At 39.5% G+C, this 20,970-nt stretch overlaps 1 protein-coding gene across 1 annotated transcript in view; it reads right to left on the bottom strand.

The window, feature by feature from the left end:
* The window catches only part of TG (thyroglobulin), a 162,003-nt gene that overhangs the window by 15,190 nt on the left and 125,843 nt on the right, over positions 1-20,970 (bottom strand). Inside the window, exons 42-45 of the mRNA XM_074837627.1 lie at positions 17,774-17,938; positions 16,871-17,038; positions 9,289-9,470; positions 4,851-4,955 (exon numbers count right to left, since the gene is read on the bottom strand). Coding sequence (XP_074693728.1) covers positions 4,851-4,955; positions 9,289-9,470; positions 16,871-17,038; positions 17,774-17,938 — 620 coding nt within the window. The remainder of the gene's footprint in view (positions 1-4,850; positions 4,956-9,288; positions 9,471-16,870; positions 17,039-17,773; positions 17,939-20,970) is intronic.

Genomic DNA, 20,970 nt, shown 5'->3' on the forward strand with positions numbered 1-20,970 from the left:
CTCATGGACTAACAGCTACAGTCAGGAGGAGAGCCTCAAGTGGACAACAAGTGGTTGACAGATTAAAGGACAGGGATATGATTATTATGAAATCAAAAGAGTAGAAAAATCTCCTTTAATTAAAGGGATATTAAGAACAGCCAGAATTAGCACAGCATTTATCATAAATAAAAAATAAAAATACTTCACATATTTTAATGGGTTCATGCACAAACTTTTTTGTTGTTTTTTTCAGTCAGGAGTTCTCGCCTTCAGTTACAGGAATCATAAAAAGTGTCACCAAAATCTAGCCAACTATGTGACCCTTGGCACGGAGCAGTCTTTTAACAACTCACACCAATGTACACAAGAGTGCATAGTCAGAAGGTAAAGACAACCCTAACTAAAATGACTCAAAACAGACACCAGCTCATTAATCTTGGATGAATCTGTCTAGTGCAGAACAGCTAACAAAAGCTTTTGTGGCAATTATTATGGTAATGTTAATGACTATAAGATAGAGCTTCATTAAGTCTCAGTTTAGATCCCTTCAATGACAATAATGATGCTTTCCATCCTGCTTCAGTTGATGATCTGGCCTCCTCAGTGAGCAGAGCACTGATTTTTATCCACCATCTTTAAGACAGCACATTTGGCACCACAATGTGACTTGGAAATTACGTTGGTGTGGCAAGCAGTGCTACTTCATATAATATGCAAAAATCACCCAGAAACCTCTTGAAGGGTTAATGAGGCAAATCTTTGTACAGTTAATAATATTATCCTTGTCAAAACATCTCCTATCACATATTTCTTTACTGTAACTAAAGTTATACTCCAGCCCTCCCCACTAATCCTAGGCAATGCTGAGCAGTCACATTCCTCCTGCATTGTTTAGAATAAATGTTTACTCCAAGGCCTAAGTGTTCTCAAAAAGAGAGTAAGAAAATGGCATCTGGGTTATGTATATATTTTTACCACAGATCATTAATGTGGCAGTTGGCTATGCATCCAGCTCCTTATTCAAATGGGAACTAAAGACTAAAGCAGACACAGTGTCACGCCAAGCTCAGGAGAATGCTACCACGTGGAAGGAGATATTAGTTTGCTCTCTGCAAGATCCATTCATCTATATGAAAACTGTCAGTTCATGGGTTTATGTGATTTTCCACATATGTCATAGACATCAGTTTAGAATGGGCTTTTTAGACCTACCCCTGTATCTATACATGATTGAATGTGTGTATGTGTATACATTTTAGAAACATCCAGTTGTGAGACTAACTTTTGCTGATTGACTTGTACTGGTAAAAATTCATCCCTGTTTAATAACTTTTTGACTACTTTGCATCATTGCGGTTGGGTCTGTATTTACTGGCCAACTTCTCCTTCCCTCTTGTTTATCTTGCTGTGAGTTATTAAGGGACTGCTCCATGTGAAACAAGAGGAAATACCAGTACTTTTTCATCTCTGCATTTTAACTCTCTGTTCTGTTACACATTTTGGGAGACACACATAAAGCAGGAGAGAGGTGACAGAGTAGAAATTGGAGAATGTGTTGCTATACTGTGCCTTATATTAATTAGTGAATGGCCATTTCCCCAGACAGAATTTTTATCTAAGAGTAAATAGTCTTCCATTTTTGTAGTTATCTGAACACAATGTTATTTTAATGTACTCTTTCCATTACCCCTGTGAGGTAGCTAATAGTAGTTATTATAAATAATACATAATTATATTATCATCATCATCTTTATAATATAGATAACAAACACAAAGAGGGAAGGGTCCATATCCTCTGTAAACTGAGATCTTAGGAAGAATTTAGACACCAAAGACCAAAAAAAATCATTATTTTATCTCTTATGTTACCCTATGGACATAATACTACAGAAGTTTTCATTTTTACAGGTGAAGGTCTGTATCTCAGCAAACACAGATGTGATTCAGTATCAGATGGGCTGAGAAATCATTTTTCTGTCAAATGCCTATGAGTGATCAGGAATATCCAATGAGGTGTTCCTCCAGCTACAAGGTGTTCCTACAGCACTGAGGGGAATCTGATCCAGTATGTGTACTCACAGAATATCCTGTACATGCCTACTATGTGCAAAACACACTGTTGGTTATTGCATTCAGTAACACAAAGAAATGGCTGTAACAGGGTTTTTCTATTCAGGAATTTAATAGCTAGAGTGTTTTCAGGGTCCCAGATTCAATTCTTACTTCTGCTGAGCAAATTCAAATCCACATATCCTACCTTCCAGCCTAAACTCTAGGTTACTTGGCAGAGTATTTGCCTCTGCTCCTCCTCCTAAAAAGAGTCACCATTTTCGAAGAACTTCAGAACTATCAGGAATCATTACTCCAGTGGTTAGGAAAGCCCCTTGGGAGTTGGTGACATAGCTGCCAGATCTTTCCCCAAGATTAGTTTATATATTCTACTTGAACGCTGTTTCATCTACATCATTGGTTTAATATGGTAGGGCAAACTGCCCATAATATTCCCAAACACTCTGTTTTGTTGGTTTCAGATTACTAATAGTTTCTCAGTTTTTAGCAGTTAAGGCCACCTTCCTATGCGAAGCTCCTACCCTCAACAGCATCACATCATTGGCACGTGGTGAGGCTGCTGGACAGCCTGCAATGCATGTATACTATATGGAAGAGGGAAACGCTGCAGGGGGGGTGAGGGAGAGAGGCCACATGGCAAAACTGGAATGAAAAATAAGGAAAGATTAATTTAGGAATGAATGACAACAATGTTTAAACAAAAAACTCGCAGTATATTCAGCAGAGGACCTAGTGTGGGGTCCCGTGGGAGAAGGAGGGTATCACTTCATAACAGTCACGTCATAGCGTAAAATGAGATCCTTCAGTATACGGATGAGCTGAATTCTGCAATTTCTGCTTAAGTGTTTGCCTTTGCAACCTACACAACATTTATTTTAATGGTACTTAAACATAAATAAAGATAAAAGGAGTAAGAATGTAAATGCAGCATACCAATTTGGGCCCATTTCACCTTGTGGCTTAGCCTAAGGTATTTGAGCTTCTGCCTCAAGTTCCCACAAGTTTCAGACAACATACTGGCTTTGCTTGTTCTTCTAAAGAGGGTTATGAAAAAGCAGACTAATAAGTTTTCCACTAACATTTAGGGTATATTAGCTTAGAAGACACTGACAACATAAATATGATTAAAATGTGTAGCTAAGTGCTACATAAACTACTACTGCACTGGAGAGTGTGAGGAAAGCTAAATAACACGAGCACAAGAGAAATCTTAAATAGGGCTAAATAAAAGAGGAAATTTTCATCCATTCAAAATCACTGCCTCAAAGCCACTGAATCTAAGTTGTGTAAGTACTATTTCATCTACTTTCAAATAAGGTCTTATCATAGATGACTGGGTCACTATCATTCTCCAAAACAAGAGAAAACTTTCAGGCTAATTTGAGAACACTTCTTTCTGTGTGGCTGGATTTTTGGCATACCACAGCTCAGCCCTGTTTGGAGCCTTGTAAAAGTCACTTATCTGAGCCTATCAGTAGCCAAACGGAGCACTGTGAACATTCCCGCTGGAGCTGCCAGTGAAATAACGGCTCCCCAAGGATTAACTTCTTCTCGGCTAAAAAGAAAGCGAGTCTGTGAGTCTGTGTTACCACAGCATAATGGCCTTCATCTGTAACCTAGATCTTGGCTGGTTTCTTTCAAATGGTTTTTCACTACACTATCAGGAAAGGAAAAAAAAAGTGTAGTTCACAGGGAGCTTCACAGTATCAAATGGTGCCAGTAGGAACCCACTGTCCCTCCCTGAGCCCTTTTGGAGAAAGCCTGATAAAAAGGAAAAGGTCTCAAAAATCTTGGAGAGAGGTATGGGGCAGTACAGGGAGCAGGGGACAAGCGCTGCTCCCTCATAAGGAAATGGTTAGAAGATAAGCATCCCTGCGTGCTTTGCTGCCCTAATGTGTGGGTCTAGGGGACAGGAGGGGCTACTGTCACTGCAGTTTCTGATCACTCAGCCTTTGAGAGCACAGGACCAGGAGCTACTGTGGTGTGTCACATAGCAGCCCAAAGTGCCAGCCACTGCCTGCAAACCTCAGTGTCTCATCCTGACTTCTGGAAGGGGCTGGGTCTAAAATAAAACCAGGGAAGATGAGCTTAATAGCCTCTGACTACCAGCATGTTCTGTGCTCAAGGAAACGGGGCATTTGCATCTCCCACCGGCATTTAGACCTTTCTGTCTAAAGCATGATACAGCTTCTCCTTCTGAAAATTTTTCAAGCGAGCTTCTAACATTAAGTATGACGTAGAGCCTGAGTCTGCAAATGCTTGTGTTCAGAAGTACTTTTCCTCCCATGAGACAGTCTGTTGGCTGATCACAAGTCATGGTGATGGAGCAGGAAGGAATAAATCCCAGACCCTGTCCATGCTGAAGGCCAGTCAGTGTAACTGTGGTGCAATTGCATCATCTTCAAAAGGGGGCAGTGTTAAATTAATGTTTGGTCCTTAGAAAATGTTACCCCACTTACCTTGAGAGATGACTTAGACCATGTTCTGTTTCTTTGTGGAAGATTTATCAGATATAGAGTAGAAATCTAAAAGGCTATCTGGAACTGGCAAAGATAGGTAAGTTGGAAAAGGGAAACTCAATTTAGACATATAACCTGAAGTGCCTCAGTTCAGAAACAGCATTCCTATATAGTCAACAGAGAGAAATAATCTATTACAGTCCAATCCCTCCTTTACTAATCTGAACTGTTTATTTGGGGTACCTACATCTACCCATTTACTCCACAGGGTACCTAAACATACAGCCCTGGTTTTGCAAACTGTAAATCCAAGAAATATAATAAAATACAACTCCTTACCTGCTCTGTGAGGAGCTCTCAGGTACGTGGTACATGAAGACATTTCCTCTGGAGGCAGCCCAGTGACTGGCCATGTTTATGATGGGACATATGATAAACTGGTCACTGATAAAAAAGAAGCAGGGAACAGACACAGTCACATAACAGAAGAAAGGAATGAAACCCTCCACCCCCTGCAACCAACAGACCTCTCTCTATTTATTGATAACCTTCTTTAAATCTTCCAAAATAGCTCATAGCTCTGTCTTCAAGTGCACTGAGGGAAACAACATTCACCCTCTATGAGCCCAGTACAGCATAGAATTCACTAAAAATTGCTGGTTTATGGAGTGTTGAACAATGGTAATGATACTAAACAAACAAGTTCTGACACATAAGGAGTATCCTGGCCAAAAAAACCCATCCCGTTTTAGTCTAGTTTATGGGGGCTCATTCTTGTAATATTATAAAGCTCCTTCTTCTGGCACCACTAGGTTGCAATGGCATCTAGTAAAAGGACTGATACATTTCCTGGGTTAAGGATCAATAATATTGTTTCTCCGTTTGGATCTGTGTGATTTTTTTGGGTAGTTTCCAGAGTTGGAAGAGGCAAGAGACCACTTTTGGAGACATCCTGCTGTGCCTCTGGCAGGGCACATCAATATGGAATATCTGGTGCAGTATGTGTGAGAGAGAAACATTAAACAAAAAGAGTGCAGTGAGATAGCTAAATGATCAATTTATCACCAGGTATTGTAATACAAAGATACGAGTGAAACAAATATATCCAAACCTTCCTACCTTCCATTGCCCCAGGAAGTGAGGCTGGAAGGTGAGGTGAGCAGTAGTTTGAAGGAGCACAAGCAGTTCAAGAGAGGCAGGCAGCAAACAGAACACCTTGCTGCAAGATATCTCGTTATGATGCCTCAAGGCAATATTATATGGACACATATCACCACTTCTCATGCTACATGTGCCTGAAGACTCAGCACACTCTTTGGGTGTTTATATATCCATAACTACATGAGCATACACAAACATATCTGCTGCAGAAGTGGGAGGTTTCAATTCTCATTCTATTGAATCTGCAACAGTAGCTGCTCCTTCAGACTTAGTAGGTAAAAAAAGAATGACTGGCGCAAGAAAGAACAGTGTCAGAGAAGCATAAAAACATGTTGCTATATTTAACTGGCACGATTATGAAAGGCACTCTTTGGGTAGCTATCTTGGTTCATCAGAGTTTATTTTAAGCCCATCTGTGAGACCACAAGCTATGGGCTGACTGACCACAATACTCTTTGACAGTTATGGTTGACAACACACATATGAAACAAAAATTACAGTTCTTCACATGCCTGCCAGCATGGGGTTTTAGAGGAGCAGATGGTCTTTGAAAACTAAGGAGCCTGTGGAGAGCATTAGCTGTCGAGAAATGCTTCACCACTTAAAACTGATTCTCAGTTGGTACTATGGGGGGGAAAAGTCAGCTATTTTGGGGAAGTAAAAAAAAATTTAAAAAATAGTAACCACAAAAATAAAATGGCTGTTTCTTACAGGCGTGGAATACCAGAGTTTAAATTTTTTAAAAAAAGTAAGAAAAAAGAAAATGAAACTCATTTTATACTTCCAAAAAATACCAGAGAATTGCAGCTAAAACAATTTTAAAAGTGGAAATATTTTAAAACCACAAAATATGCACAATGTATGTAGTTTATAACAACCACTTATGTTGCTTTCTCACACTTTATAATCCTGTTAAAACTTTAGCAGTTAATTATAACTTCCTGACATGGAACTTGGGTTACACATCTATGTTGGTAGTAAGTTTTTTGTTAAAAAAACCCAAAAAAAACAAAAAAAATGCAACAGCCAACCAACCACCAAAAAAACAGAACCAAAGCCCTTTGTTCTCCACCATGTATGTGATACTGATGTAGGTGACTGTCATTCTGTAACTGCTGTCTCCCCTCCCTTTCTGCTGTGGTTGGAGTAATTTCCAAAGTGTTTAAAGCAAAGGATTATCATCAGATGTCCTGGTTTCACTACTCATCTTTCTGCTTGCTCGTGGTGACTCTTTAAGCCATTCACTTCCTTCCTTAGCCAAGTCATTTGCCTCTTATCATAAACAAACAGGTAATCCCTATGCCCAGAGGCTGCTGCAGGGTGCTCGCAGGCTGAGAGCCAGAGGAGCTATTTGTGTGTCTCATGCCTGCTGCACACAAGGGGTGTGCTAGCCGTTGTAGCTTTGCAAAAGTCAGTGTTTGCACCACGCTGAGCCCTGGGCTGAACATGGATGATCAAATGTGACAGGCCTGTGTTATAACAGCTCCTTATGGAGGTATCTCTGGATGGGAAGAAGTGTTAAAATTTAAGTGCTTCAGTGGTTTATTATGGCTTAAAACCTTACTGATCTGACTAAAGAATTATAGCCCCATGGGTAATGGTGGTGATGGAAACAGATTGAAAATGAGTTCTGGCTTTAATGTCCATGAACCACTCTGTGGGCTGCATGCAGTGGCCTCAGATGCCACAGTGATGGGTGGCCTGTCCCTGGGACAGGCTACGAGGCAGGGCAAATGTGACATGGTGTGAGACTCCGTAAATGGAACAAAGCTCAACCCACAGCCTTCTGGCTTGTTTACTCCGTGACCTCAATGCACCAGCACACCTGGACCACCCAGAAACCTTCCCCAAACAGATTTAGTCACTGCTGTCTTGGATCAGATATTTCCAAGTGAATATTGGCTCCTGTTCATCCCCTGCTCCCTGAGGCTCCTCTGGAGCAATGCCCTGCAACTCCAATGGAGCACTAAAAGGAACATTTTGTCTCTAAGGGTCTCATGGAGAGGCTTATGATGGGACAGAAATCTGTAACACTGAGAGCGCAGGTACCAGAAACTTGTAGCTATGATGTCAGTTCAGAACAGAGGTGAAACAGCTTGGACGGGCACACTAGGACTCAAACCACCAGCTTATAAAACATATCACCTTAGAAATGTAAAGAGATTTCATAACAAATTTGTTTGTGAAGCAGAGACAGGAATAGGGAAAGAGTTTTTTGATTCATTTTCTGAAAATCTGTCCACTTATACATTCATCCCCTGAGTTTGCACAGAGGCAGGAAAAAGGAGGTAAGGAGATTTGCCCTCAATTTGCCTCCTTTCAGAAAAACTGGCCTACCCCTCCCCCAGCTCAAGGTCTGTAACTGGCTAACGAGAACTGGCTGCCCATCAGGGAGAGAGCAAAATTTACAGTCTTCTCTGCAGACCAAACCACCATGTGACCCAAGCTAAAGATAGTCTCTATGACCTACCATAGGCGTCATAACTGCTGTGGAGTCCTAGTTCAACAAGGCAATGAACTCTTCAAACTGACTGTTATTCAGAACTGCTGGACCCTGATGCCACACCCAGTTAAGGGTCAAAGCTATACATCTATACTAGGTGGTGTGAACATGGCCCACTGCTCATCTTCCACTTCCCAATGGTCTCTGCCTGCAATGTTTCCATGCAAAGTATGGGAGTGTATATACTGGAGGTCAGTTGCTCATGTGTCTGCTGACATTTCATCACAACTATTTCATCCAGAAGAGGTTGGGAGGCACTGTTAGTCTATGGTGTGTCCTGACAGATCAAACAAAGCAAGAGTTAGATATTGTGTGTTCTCCTTTCACCTCCACAAGAAGACTTCCTACAGAAGCATCCTACTGCCCAATTCTGCTTTCTCTCACAGTGGAAAACCATATATAAAGGGAGAAAAATGCGGATTGGGTGACATGATACAATCACTGTACACTGGCATAAATGATTACACATGGGTAAAGGAAATGTGAATAAGCTTAAAAGGATTCTTCTGCCATGGGTAAAATGGAGATTAGCAATGCACAGAATATAGTTGGGAGCCACTTTTCTGAACATTCATAAATGCTTCACCATTTTACAAAGGATACTCACCTGACATTGTGAAGAAATATATTTTGCAGGTTTCATAACATAAAATTTAATCAAATCAAAATTTTCAAATTTGACCACTCTCTAAATTTCCAAAAACTAGGAAAAGTATCTAACTGTTTAATTAGGTGACTCTTTGTGAAAAAAAGCCAGTCTCTTAGTTCTTCTACCATCACAGGGATGAGAGGACTCAAAGAATAGTTGACGCAGAGTATGCAAAACAACCAAGACATCTTTGACATGAAAGAGTACACAAAGAAGCATTAGTAGTCTGAGTCCAATATTCAGTTCAGGAGAGACAATTCAAACTTTTCGCAAGGCATAAAAGTCAATTCAATTTTTGTTTACCAATGACATTGGAAACCTCACAGAAAATAAATATTCCCCATTTTCTGTTCATTTGCATAAGAATTTCTCAAGTTTTTTGGAATATAAATGCACACTTGAGATAAGCGAAACAAACCTTGCTTAACCCCAATCACACAGTTGTAATAGGAAGAGTTCCTTACCGGGTGGCATTTTCCAGAGCCCTGGAAAAGGATGAATAATCATCAGTTGAGTGTTCAAGGGAGTAATACCACGTAGCTGCATCTTCAATTAACAAGTTGGAGTCTTCTCCTCCTAGAGAATTTTGCAGAGCCTGATAGAAGGCTGTTTTGCTGTTGGCTCTTCCTTGACTTTCTTCAAATTTCTGAGAACAAAATGTATACATGGAATTTACAAACAACAAAAAAAAAGATATGTTTTTAGTGGAACAATATAGGCTCAGATCTCCCTCTGCTGGAACAAGTCCTTTTTCCTTTTTGATCTCCGATTCCTAGGGGAAGAAGTAGAGGACAGTCCTACTTTTGCTTTCCCAAGACTGTCACGAGCCAGCAGTATTGGCTTCCTCAAAACAGACTATAGGACTGAATCCTTAATCTAGTAAATCCAAATCATAGGTACCATGCTGTGCAGATGTAGCTCTAAACCTACAGAAAGCCCATGGGCTCTGACAGAAGTAGTCCACATGGATAGTTCTCCACTGTAGGTGTGCTTGATGCTGTCTTTCTGATGAGCTCCCTAAAGGAAAACTAGAGGGGAGAGACGGAGATATTATACCTTTCCTTTGGAAAATCCAGAAAATGAACATGCCATATAACCATTTCATGGCTATAGAAAGAGAAAAAAAACCTTAGGTTATTGATTATGTATCCTAGGAACTGGTCCTTCACTGCTTCATCAACTATAGTCATTTCATGGCTATATCACTTTGCCTTTTCTGGGACCATTTACAGAAAAATGTGGCTGCCATAAGGCCTGCATTTAGGTCCCTTCTGGAATAATATCTGTCTTAGCCCTGGAGGAGAGATCTTTGTCCTCCAAATCCCTATGTGAGTACCAGCTATGATCTTCAAACTTCATAACCTCTAGGGCCTTTCAGAAAGACTTACAGTGAGATGCCCTTTTCCTGAGATTTGTGGTCTGAAACCTTCTCTGACATAAAGGCATTTTCCCCAGAGCAGAGTGCCAATGTAAAAACAGAACTACTGATAGCAGAGGGACCATCTTCTATACCAAACTGTGTACCCAATTTTATTTTCACCAAAGCTAAAGACTGCTGCAAGTTTTCAGCACATCTTTCCTTGAGGAAGTTTTTTATTTTATCAATTCAGACTTTTACTTTTTAGGGTTTTTTTAGAGAGAGAATTTATTTCAAGTTAAGAAACAGAGTAACTTTCTGAAAAGAAGTGTAACCTGAACTTTCCTGTGTCCTTACTAAAAAGGGCACCTTGCAGGTGCATGCTGGCTGAAACTTGGTATAAGAACTCCAGAGAGAAAGATCCAATAAACCACCTATAATTATTTTGGGGAGTCAGTCTGATGCAAAATAGGCTGGTGTCTGCTCAGTACAGTTACCATAGATGTTTTACTGCACATATTATTTTGATGGCCCACAGCTGGTTTTCATCACACTGCTAGAAGGTCTTTCCACAACCCTATACAGAAAGTAGAGAGGGAATAATTACTTTTCAACAGATTCACAGAAATGAAAGATGGAAAATAAGGCCCCGTCTGCTGAGGCTGAGGCCTGTCCTTACTGACATTAATGCTTTGTGCATTTTTAATATGTGACTTTACAAGGGATTTCAAAACACTACCAAATATCCCAGGGTTCAGAAAGATCTGGAAATTTTCCTTGTATTTGTAACAAATTATTCTTTTCCTAGATTTTGGCCCATGCAATGTGAAAAGAGTCCTGTGGTGCCAGTTTTAGTAATACAGCTGTATTTTGAAAAAGATCTGCAGCTCACACATGACACGTCACTTCATGTGCATAAATGCCACATATGAAACTGCATAGCACACTTGCCTGCAAAATCATTCAGCTTAAATACAGCAAGGACACGTATATTTTTCTGCAAGAAATAGAAATTATCCGTGAAGACCTAACTGCAAGTTCACTGAATTCAAAAGCAGTCTTTCCATCAGCTTCGGTACACATCAATTCAGGTCCCTACTAACCAGCAGAAGCATTGCTGCTGTCTAATTAGGAATCTCTCATTTGATGACTGAGGCTGGTGGATTTGGCTAGCAGTTATGGCTAAGAACACATGCTTTTCTGTGTCAGTGCAGAGCCCAAGATCTTACACGTAAAGCATCCTGTACAAAGCAACTTTCATGCAATGCTTTCATTTTGCTGAGTTTTTTTTAAAGGATTTATTACCTTATTCTACACCTGTCATGGACACTTAAAACAGAAAAGAAAGAGAAAAAAAAACCTTAGGTTATTGATTATGTATCCTAGGAACTGGTCCTTCACTGCTTCATCAAATACCAAGGATCAAATAAACGTTATGGTTGAAAACCACGGAGAAGGAGATGGATTGTCATACAACACAAGCTGAGGAACTCCCTGCCACATGTTTTTACAGATGCCAAAATTGGTGAAGATGAAGTTTCATGAACAAGTTTTTGAATTTAAAAGAAAAATAAAATCTGTTGAGGTTATTAAATACAGAAAGACCAATTCAGGCTAGCAAGTCCCTGAGCTGCAAAGTGCTAGAGGTTTGGAGAGCATTTAGCAGAAGCATCAGATTTGCTTACTCTATTCTTACAAACATCCACTCTTACCCACTGCTGAAAACAGCATTCTGTGATAAATGGGCCTTCGATCTGACTCAGTGTGGTTGGTCTTAGGTTTTTACTGCGCCTATGTACTAGTTTCTGTGATCTTTAAAATGCCCCAAAAATTCTAGTGACCTTTCTCAGCAGTCATTGGTAATAGAGTGGGATTCCTGAGATGTGTTGAATCAGATGAAAGAGGACTCAACAGGCAGAGATGGATGAGAAACAGAACTGGCATTTGTAAGACATTCTGAGATTTTTCATCCCAACCAGCACCAAAATAGCACAATCTGAAATTTCTCAAGTGTCGCTTTGACTATAATATAATTTAAACATCTGACTTGATAGAACAAAACAGAACAATATGTTCAAAATAAAACTCATGAAACATTAAAAAGATGAAGAGTTTTAACTTTTCAAAAATTTATTCAATTTGACCAATTTTCTATGTCCAAAATGCTTCCCATTAGAAAATGTATGACCAAGGAACAATTTTCAAACAGTAGTTGATACAACAGCTGCTACCAGATTAATAGAAACAGCTGCACATTATGTAAAACAATTTACATTCTGCTAATCTTTAAAGAGGTATTAGCAACTGACCTCAGAGTTACAATGGGGTTTTCAACTTTTTTTAGAAAGTAAGAAAATAATTAAAGACAGCAGGTGCACTGCTTTCTACTGTTCTGGTGATGCAGAGCTGTCATAAACACTGCCTAAATGCTGTGTTATATAATGCTTACTGTTCTTGTTGCTGCAGCATACCTTCTGGAACATATGAAAGAATCTGTTCCAGTGTTTTATTTAAAAAGAAAATGTAGCCATAGGTAGACCAAATGTTTACATCTGCCAAGTGGCAAAATGTACTTTTCTGGCAAACTGGAATAGTGATAACACTAGCAGAGTATGTACAGCTCTTAGGTCTTAAATGGCTTTTGATAAACGTTGTCACTAAAGATGGTGAAAGACCTGCCAGCCATTCAGCAGAGTCTTTCAAGGATTTCAGCTAGTTGCAAGATGAAGTATAGATCTGATACCAGCCCGTTCTCCTCACTAATAGCATTTATCAGGACAGTGCTACCCTGGTCATTATAACTAATATATACAGATCTGCCATCTGTTGTATGCTGCTGAATACCTTTATCCATAAAGAAATTAACTGACCGTAATATAGTGCAGGATGGTAGTTCTGGACTGTAAAGATCCAATTGCTTACATGAGGTAAATAAATTTATAGAAATATATTTCTATCTATCCTCTCCACTATGTTCTGATTCTGGGTTCTGTAGACAACTAGATTTGTACTAAGGAGGGAAAGAAAAAGAAAGAAAACACATAAAGTACAACCTTAATCTTCCAACTAGAAGGAAAGTTAACAATCCTTGCAATGTAGAGATTACATAGTAGGCACAGAACATATGGAGGGTATAAACAGGGCTATACTGACTTACACGCATATAGAGAAACACAGATATAGAGCAGCATGAGTGAATCCATATATTTAATGCCAGTAGGAACCATTAGAACCTCCCACCTGAGCATCACATATAGCACAGGGATAAAATTTTGTTCAGTTGGGAATTGAAATCAACATTTTTAGAGGTTTCTGCTCAGCTGCCCTAATCTATGGCTGCTCAAAGCTAATATCCCTGAAGGTCTGCCACAGGAATTGCAGTTAACGAGTTCAGGCTTAACTGCTCCATATGCCACATAATAGTGCATTATGGTACCACTTGCCATTCCCTTAACAAATTCTGCTTTGTTTCTCGCTTAGTTTCAGCCATCTGATGGCTGCACTGGGGATGAGTATGAAGTGCTCCAGGAAGTGGCAAATCTGTCTCAGTTCACATGAATAAGCATTCAAGTGAATGCCATAAAACAGTCATTTCCATGGGCAAGATATTGAGCACAAACATTCAGCATACTCTCTGCTGCAAGCAACACTGAGAGACCTCAGCCTTTAATTGTAAACAAATCGAACATAAATGTTTTGCTAGCACAAGTGGTGCCTTCTGTCTTTCTATTTAATTTTTAATACTAAAGGTCTAAACAGGCATAAGCACAGTGTTGCAGTGAGAGTACAGAGACACCCAACACAACCAAATGCCAGTAATCCCCCACAGAACAACATGGTGCCAACTGAATTTACCACCTTCAGGTCTGGTTGTAGTCTAGAGGTTTTACTCTCACTCCTAAGGCTCGACTGCTAAGAGTTTATAAAACGCATGCAACTCCAGTCTAAGGTGATAAGATTTGCATCATGTTTCAAGCTTGCTTGCATCCAAATGACTAGAAGTGTCTCCTCACCATTTACGGGGTCACTATTAATAAAGCAAGACCAGGATTAATAGAGCAAGCCCTTGGCTGAATTTGCCAGCATAGCTATTCCCAGGAACTTGTGGAACAGGTCAGCAGGGGTTAAATTTTTCTATCCCCCACTCTTTGCATCTGACTACACTGAAATCAGTCATCCTAAAGCAGATAAAATGAAGGACTTACTTTGTCAATTCCATACACGTGCCACAGGAACTTTTATCTGTGCCATTTATCTACCCAAATGCATGCATGGTTCTTCTCTCTACAGAGTTGGAGGACATCTACAGATGGATTTTCACCCCAGGGAGGCTTGGTCCCCTCTTTGTAGAACAGATTAAATAACTTGGTTGTAGTTAGAGGCAAACTAGGAACTATGCCTTGGTTCCCTAAGTTGAGTTCAGTGCTCTGCCCACCAGCTAAGCCCTCCCACCTTCCTTAATATGTCAGTAAAACCAGCTTCGCGTTTCCCCAGAAAGATGTTAGTCAGATCTACCTCAAGGTAACCCTTAAAATGAATAAAGTGGGATACAGTGTGGATTGTCTCGAGTCCTTCTTCTAGGTCTATTGTGGGGAGAGGACAATTAGCACAGATCAAAGATCCCTTATGACATTATGACAGAGGAAACTGGGCACAGACTGCTCAGTAACAACCACCGCGCTTGCACCAGTTTCTCCCACTGTAGCTGAATATGTCTGTGACCTACTCAGGACTTTATCATCTGACTTTGACTGCAACCATGCACGGTCATGACTATGATGTAGAAATGCTCTTGAGGACCTGGAAAATGCATGTTCTTAAATAGCTCAATGACAGAGGAAGCATTATGGTTTCCTAGCAATTAATACACTAACTGCATGGACAAGGAAGAAATCAGGAAGCTTTAACCTTGCAGCAAGTCTTTAAGCAAACAATCCAAAGACAGGAATACAAACTGGTCAAAGCAGTGATATTCCCTCAAGTCCTAAAAACCTGAAGACACAGAAAAATAGAAATAGAGGAATGTGCATTAAAAAAATCATCAGTTCTTACTGAAAATGGAAGAAAGCTTAAGGAAGTCAAAAGGGATAAAACAAAATATGAACACCTACCATGAACACTATGAATTTTCTGGAATAGAGACGGAATCTGATTTACAGCAATAACACTAAGTAAGGTAGGTACTACTATAATAGCTAGTAAAGGAGATAACTATCCTTCTAAGTAAGGATAGTTAAACCCTTGACAAGGAGATCAGAAGATCTCCAACAATAGATTTTAAAAGAGGTCTCTCAGGTTGAGGTAGATATGACCATTTCTTAGGGTTGAATTTCACTAACTTTTTGAGTCCCCTTCCAATCTTATTTTCTGCAAACCTCTAAATAAAGAAGATATTCCAGATTTTGTTTTTGGAAAGGCAACATTTTACAGCTAACCTCCCATTTGCAAATGTTTTTCCTTTTCTTTTTATCCTGACAGTAATGGCTTTTAGTACTTGTGGCTTTCATTAACACCATGACTTTTTGCATAATTTCTAATACATCATGAAATTTCATTTCAGTTTGCAGACAACTGTCATATGTGGAAATAGTGGTAAAGGAAAGAAGTTAATTTCCTAGTCTTCATCACATGACCTGTAAAGAGGTTACTGAGGTTTATTCCCCTCTCACAGGGTCTGGTTCATTATCTTCAGGCCTCCAGCATCCCAGTCCATTTCCTATGCCTGACATCCTCTTTTAATTGATTCCAAAAGATGTAAAGATACATGAAATAAGAGAAGGAAACTTCTGATGCAGACTAAACAAGAAATATGAACTTTATTCAGGTGGGTCAGAAAGCCTTCTTTCAGAGGGGTGATTTTGTCATTAATTCTGAAGTATTGCTACCAGCAAAGACAAGCTGGGATTGACCTTTCCCTGCCTCGTGAGATGAAATCCAGTTACAGAAAAATAGCAACTGACCTGCAGTTCACTTAGATAATCCTCAAAATAATCCCTACCATGTTACATTGTCCTGTTGATTTCTTAGCATATATCTGAGCATATTGGAACATTTAATTTATTTTGGCAGTGTTAAACAAATTGTTTAATTTGTTAAATGAGGACTATTACATCCAAAGTACAGCATGGACACAATTCTTTTTAATTTCACCAGTTTATGCCCTGAAACCTTAGCCCACACATCAAGCCAGTGCTATCCTTAGTCACAGCTGGTCCATATTCAGAATCTACTTTACAAGAAAATGTACTTCTTAAAGGTAACATAGAAGAAGGTTGCCTCAAAAAAAACATTGGCAGGGAAAACACTGACTTAGTGGTGCTGCACAGTGAAGAACCTCATAACCAAGTTATGAGCTTGCTTTCTTCTTTGTGAGATACAACTGAGATTGCAATATAAATCGGATTTTAGAGACAATAAAACATACTGCTGCATATTAATACATGCTAAATCATTGCTGATCTCTTACATTTTTGTATGTCCCCCAGTAATGTTAATCGTCAAATATAATAATGCCATTAATCAGCCTAAACAGTACTGGCTGGAGATGGACAATGCCTTTGTATATTTACATAGAGTATAATTCACAAATTGTAGAAGTCAAAAAGCATCTGTCCTGGATGCATATGATTACTATCATCAGTGTAATAATAGTAATACTATCAATTCATTAACAGTGAATCTCTTCCTACCTTAATTGCCTTAGCTCTGCTGATCAGCCCATCTTGCTGAGCACTTCCAATGAGCAGATCTACTTTCCGAAGTTGAGGGCGCTGCAGGGCTTTAGCTAAAGGTTCCCGAAGGTAAATTCCATCCATCACTGGACCCCAGTACTGGAATGGGCCACTTATAGCTAGGAGCTATGTTATCAAAAAAACAATAATAATGCAGTTAAATTAGCTAACCATGGTCATTTTCATTTTATCTATGCTTCAGACAACCGAGTTGATAGCCTTCAAGTGAACAAGGGATCAGTTACAGTTAATGTAAGCGCAAGCTCACCATTGGCAGGAAACAATGCTTGTGCTGACAGTCTCAGTAGGTGAAACAAGATGAATAGGCCAAGAGAATAGATGGTCTCAAAATCATCAAAATATTGTTTTAAATTAGGGATTGGGTCTATGCTGGTCCTGATCAGAAAATGTATTTTAATCTGTGGGTAAAGGATCTATCTCTAGAATCATTTATACTGCAACTTTCACAAGTCTCCCACTTGACAGAGAACTGACATCACCTCCCCACTTCTTTTTCTTCAAAAATGCAGTTACTGAAGCTACAGACACTTGATTCTCCTCTAGAGTAACACTCAGGGACAGATGAGAGAGGACTGAAAGAAGGCAAAAACTATATTTAGATTAATTTTGAAACAAGTAGTCAAATTAGTGTAAAAGGAATTTTTCTAAATGAGAATCAAGCTGTGAGTGTTCATAGGTCAGGGTTGGACGTCACAGACATCAGCATCACTCCATCAATGCTAGTCCAGTTCCTCTTTCACAAGGATTCAGCCCAATTTATTTTTTAAGCTTCCTCACAGCTTCGCGTCAATGGCAACTTTTTGATTCCTTGCCAATGACATATATTTTACTATGGGGTACCTTAGTCTGTGCATCATTGAGGACACGAGCTGGCAACTGGCGGAGGCAGGCTACAATTTCCTCACTGGTAGATGAAAGGCATCCCACATCTTCAGCCAGGACTGCTGCTTGCCTCTGCACTCTCCTCTCCGAAATAATGGATGCTGGAGAAAAAGCTGAACCTCCCTAGAAAAGAAAGACAATATCAGTCAACACATCCTGTCAAAACACCTGGTCCCCTGGTGCATGTAAAAAAGATGAGAAGCAAAATCTGCCCAGTAGAAGCTTGTAAAACACTGCTATTTAAGTCATAAGAAGCAAGTTCTAACCATCAAAGCAAAGGGGAGAAGAATAGGTTTGGCCGTTTCCAGCTCTGCCATGGTTAAACCTCAGAAAAGTGTCTATGTTATGTCTATAACCAAATTACAAATGTTTCTGAAAACTCTGCTGGAAGAAACATTCCAACAGGAATGGACACAAAGTAGGAGCTGTGAGATATATCAGGGAATGAAGAGCCCATCTTACAAGAGGAGACTAAATAGAGTTTTCTTCCTTAACTGTAATAAATGAGGACTGAGAGCAGGCATGACCTTTATAAATTAATCCACCAAGAAGAACTATTTATACCTTAGGACAAAGCTGGTACAAGGCCAAATGGGCATTAACTATTCATATTGAATGTAAATAAATTTAGGCTAGAAATGCTAAGATAGCTAACCCAAGGTGCAGTGAGGGTTTAGAAGAGCTATGAACAAAGGTAGTAGGAACAAAAGGCTAAACCAAGCTGCAGAAGATCAACCAGAGCCAGAAGATGTAAAAATCAGAGCACAGGCTACAGTCCAATCTCTATTCCAGACTTGGTTTCTTTCCTACCATTGTGCCAGCATGGAAAATGTCCTCACCAAGAAAAGATGGTACAACATTGTTGAGTAACCATGAAAACTACTTATTGAAAATGCAGATAAATTAGCATAAATCTGATAAAATCTGACCTAGAACAAGAAGGCTGGAATAACTCTGACATGGTTCAAATGACTAATTTCCAAACATTTATACCAGTTTACTATAATAACTGCTAAGATTAGCTTCTGTCTTCTAAAAAAACCCCAAACCCTAGATGCATGATATGAAAGACCCCGATCTATTCAACTGATTAACTTACTTCTTACTGAATTTTCTCAAAGCGTAACTACATGTCTGAAAAAAGCGTAAAACTAGGAGCAAGTTAAAAAGAAACCAAAAACAAACAGCAAATCCTTAATTTGAAATTGTCTCAAAGCTTTGAGCCTAAAGAACTCTGTGCAGCCCTGGCCAGCACCCAGAACATTTTTTATATTTCGAACAAGCAGACCCATTGATATTAATAGGATACCATTGCTCAGAACTAGAGAAACTGGTTTCCAAAAATAATTAGAAAGCATTTATTATTTGGATGTAGACAGAGTTTTTTTAGTTCACTGTATGTAGAATTTCCAGTGATACTACTTTCCTGAAAGGTTTCTCTTCCTTTTTAGGGGATCTGGAAAATAATCACTGTTATTAGTGTAATGACTGAGATACAGATGGTTCCAGATAAGCAAAGGAAAAAGCAAAAATTGTCAATCCTGGGGTAGTAGAAGAGCCACCTCTGCTTTCAAGAAGGCAGAAGAACTAAAGAAAAAGAAACACCACTTGGTCTTATTCCTAATTTCCTGCCTTGATTTAGATGAGAACATGAGTGAGCAATGGGCTTTATCCTCACATGGGATTTGAGGTGGCCTATTTTGTGTTTGTAAAGCATGATATCTGTCAGCTGCTGACTAGGTGCAATGACTCAGTTGGTCATAAGAAAGAAAGAAAAACATCCTTGATGAGAATATCTCTGTGCGTAGGTGTGTCCCCAGGACGCAGAATGGGGTCGTTGCTTTTTTGACTGGCCTTTGGAAGAGCATGTTCACTGGAACTAGGATGAGTGAGACTAGGAAAGGGATAACATGGCATTCCACCTTCCCTCAGAAAAGTAGCTTCCTTGTTTTTCATTTGGAGCAAGGAATTATGTGCCTCCTTGGTATAGCAGAGAAATTAGATCTACGATTGCACCATATTTATCCACTACTCTGGCAAACATATTTTTCAGCATTAGATCTGAACATGTTCAGCGTGTTTTATAAAATATCCAGTACCTCTAAATGGCATTCATTTAAAATAAAACAAAACCAAACTGGCTTCAGTTTCCCAAATTTTGAAAGTTTCACAAATTTTGAAAGTGTCTGTTTCTGTGGAAATTCTGAAGTTGCCTTATTAAAAGGCTAAGTTTCGAATCACAGAATCATGAAGGTTGGGAAAGACCGTGAAGATCATCTAGTCCAACCATTAACCTAACACTGACAGTTCTCAACTACACCATATCCCTAAGTTTGGTAGGGAAAGAGAGTATTGAGACCAGATGACATATGGAATCCAAAAATTCACTGGGACCAAGCAAAACATCCTAGTGTGCTTGATTTTGAACACATCTCCTCCCAGGGATTTTAAAAGCAGTGAAAAGTTCCCCTGTCTTTGAGATCTCTATAAACTGAAAGACTTCCCTTGGGTCAAGTACTGAGTCAAACAACGATTGCAAAAAGTTCTGGATAGAAGTGTCCCACAGGTCCTCTCTGAAGAGGGAGAGCTAAAAGCCTGGGCAGGCAAATTGTCATGTCACAGCACTGGATATGTAAAGGCTTGCATTAGATATGGTCCAAGCTTGGCAAGTAAAAAAAAACCCCAAAACTTCAGCAAATACATTTTTGTATGTGGCGGGGGTGAGGACAGTTCTTGTTTGGAGCCTAACTCTAGCTATGGATATTTTCTGTTCTTTGCATGAGTGGTTAGAACAGGTTTATGTGCTCTTCTGTTTTTTTCTCCTATTTTCCATGGTAATGGCCACTTCCTCAGTCTGCTTTTTTTGATAACATTCACGTTTAGGAAGCATGTCTTGCGTTTGGGGGTTGAAAGAGTTGTGGTATCCTCTACTGTTATTCATGTTTAATTTTTATTGGGACTGGAAGTGGGTGATAGAGGAACTTGGGACATCATTCAAGCAGTATTTGGAAGCAATACCATTATGTTCCCTCCCCTGGTGCATCTGAAATACATTCCAGGCTCTGGAAACAAGGCTTCTCTTACCACAGAAGTTAGGCAAACAAACTGTACCAGTTCTCTGTTTTTCAAATTCACATTACAATTCAGGCTCATTG

This window comes from Strix aluco, chromosome 1, assembly GCF_031877795.1.
Source record: "Strix aluco isolate bStrAlu1 chromosome 1, bStrAlu1.hap1, whole genome shotgun sequence".
NCBI lineage: Eukaryota > Metazoa > Chordata > Aves > Strigiformes > Strigidae > Strix > Strix aluco.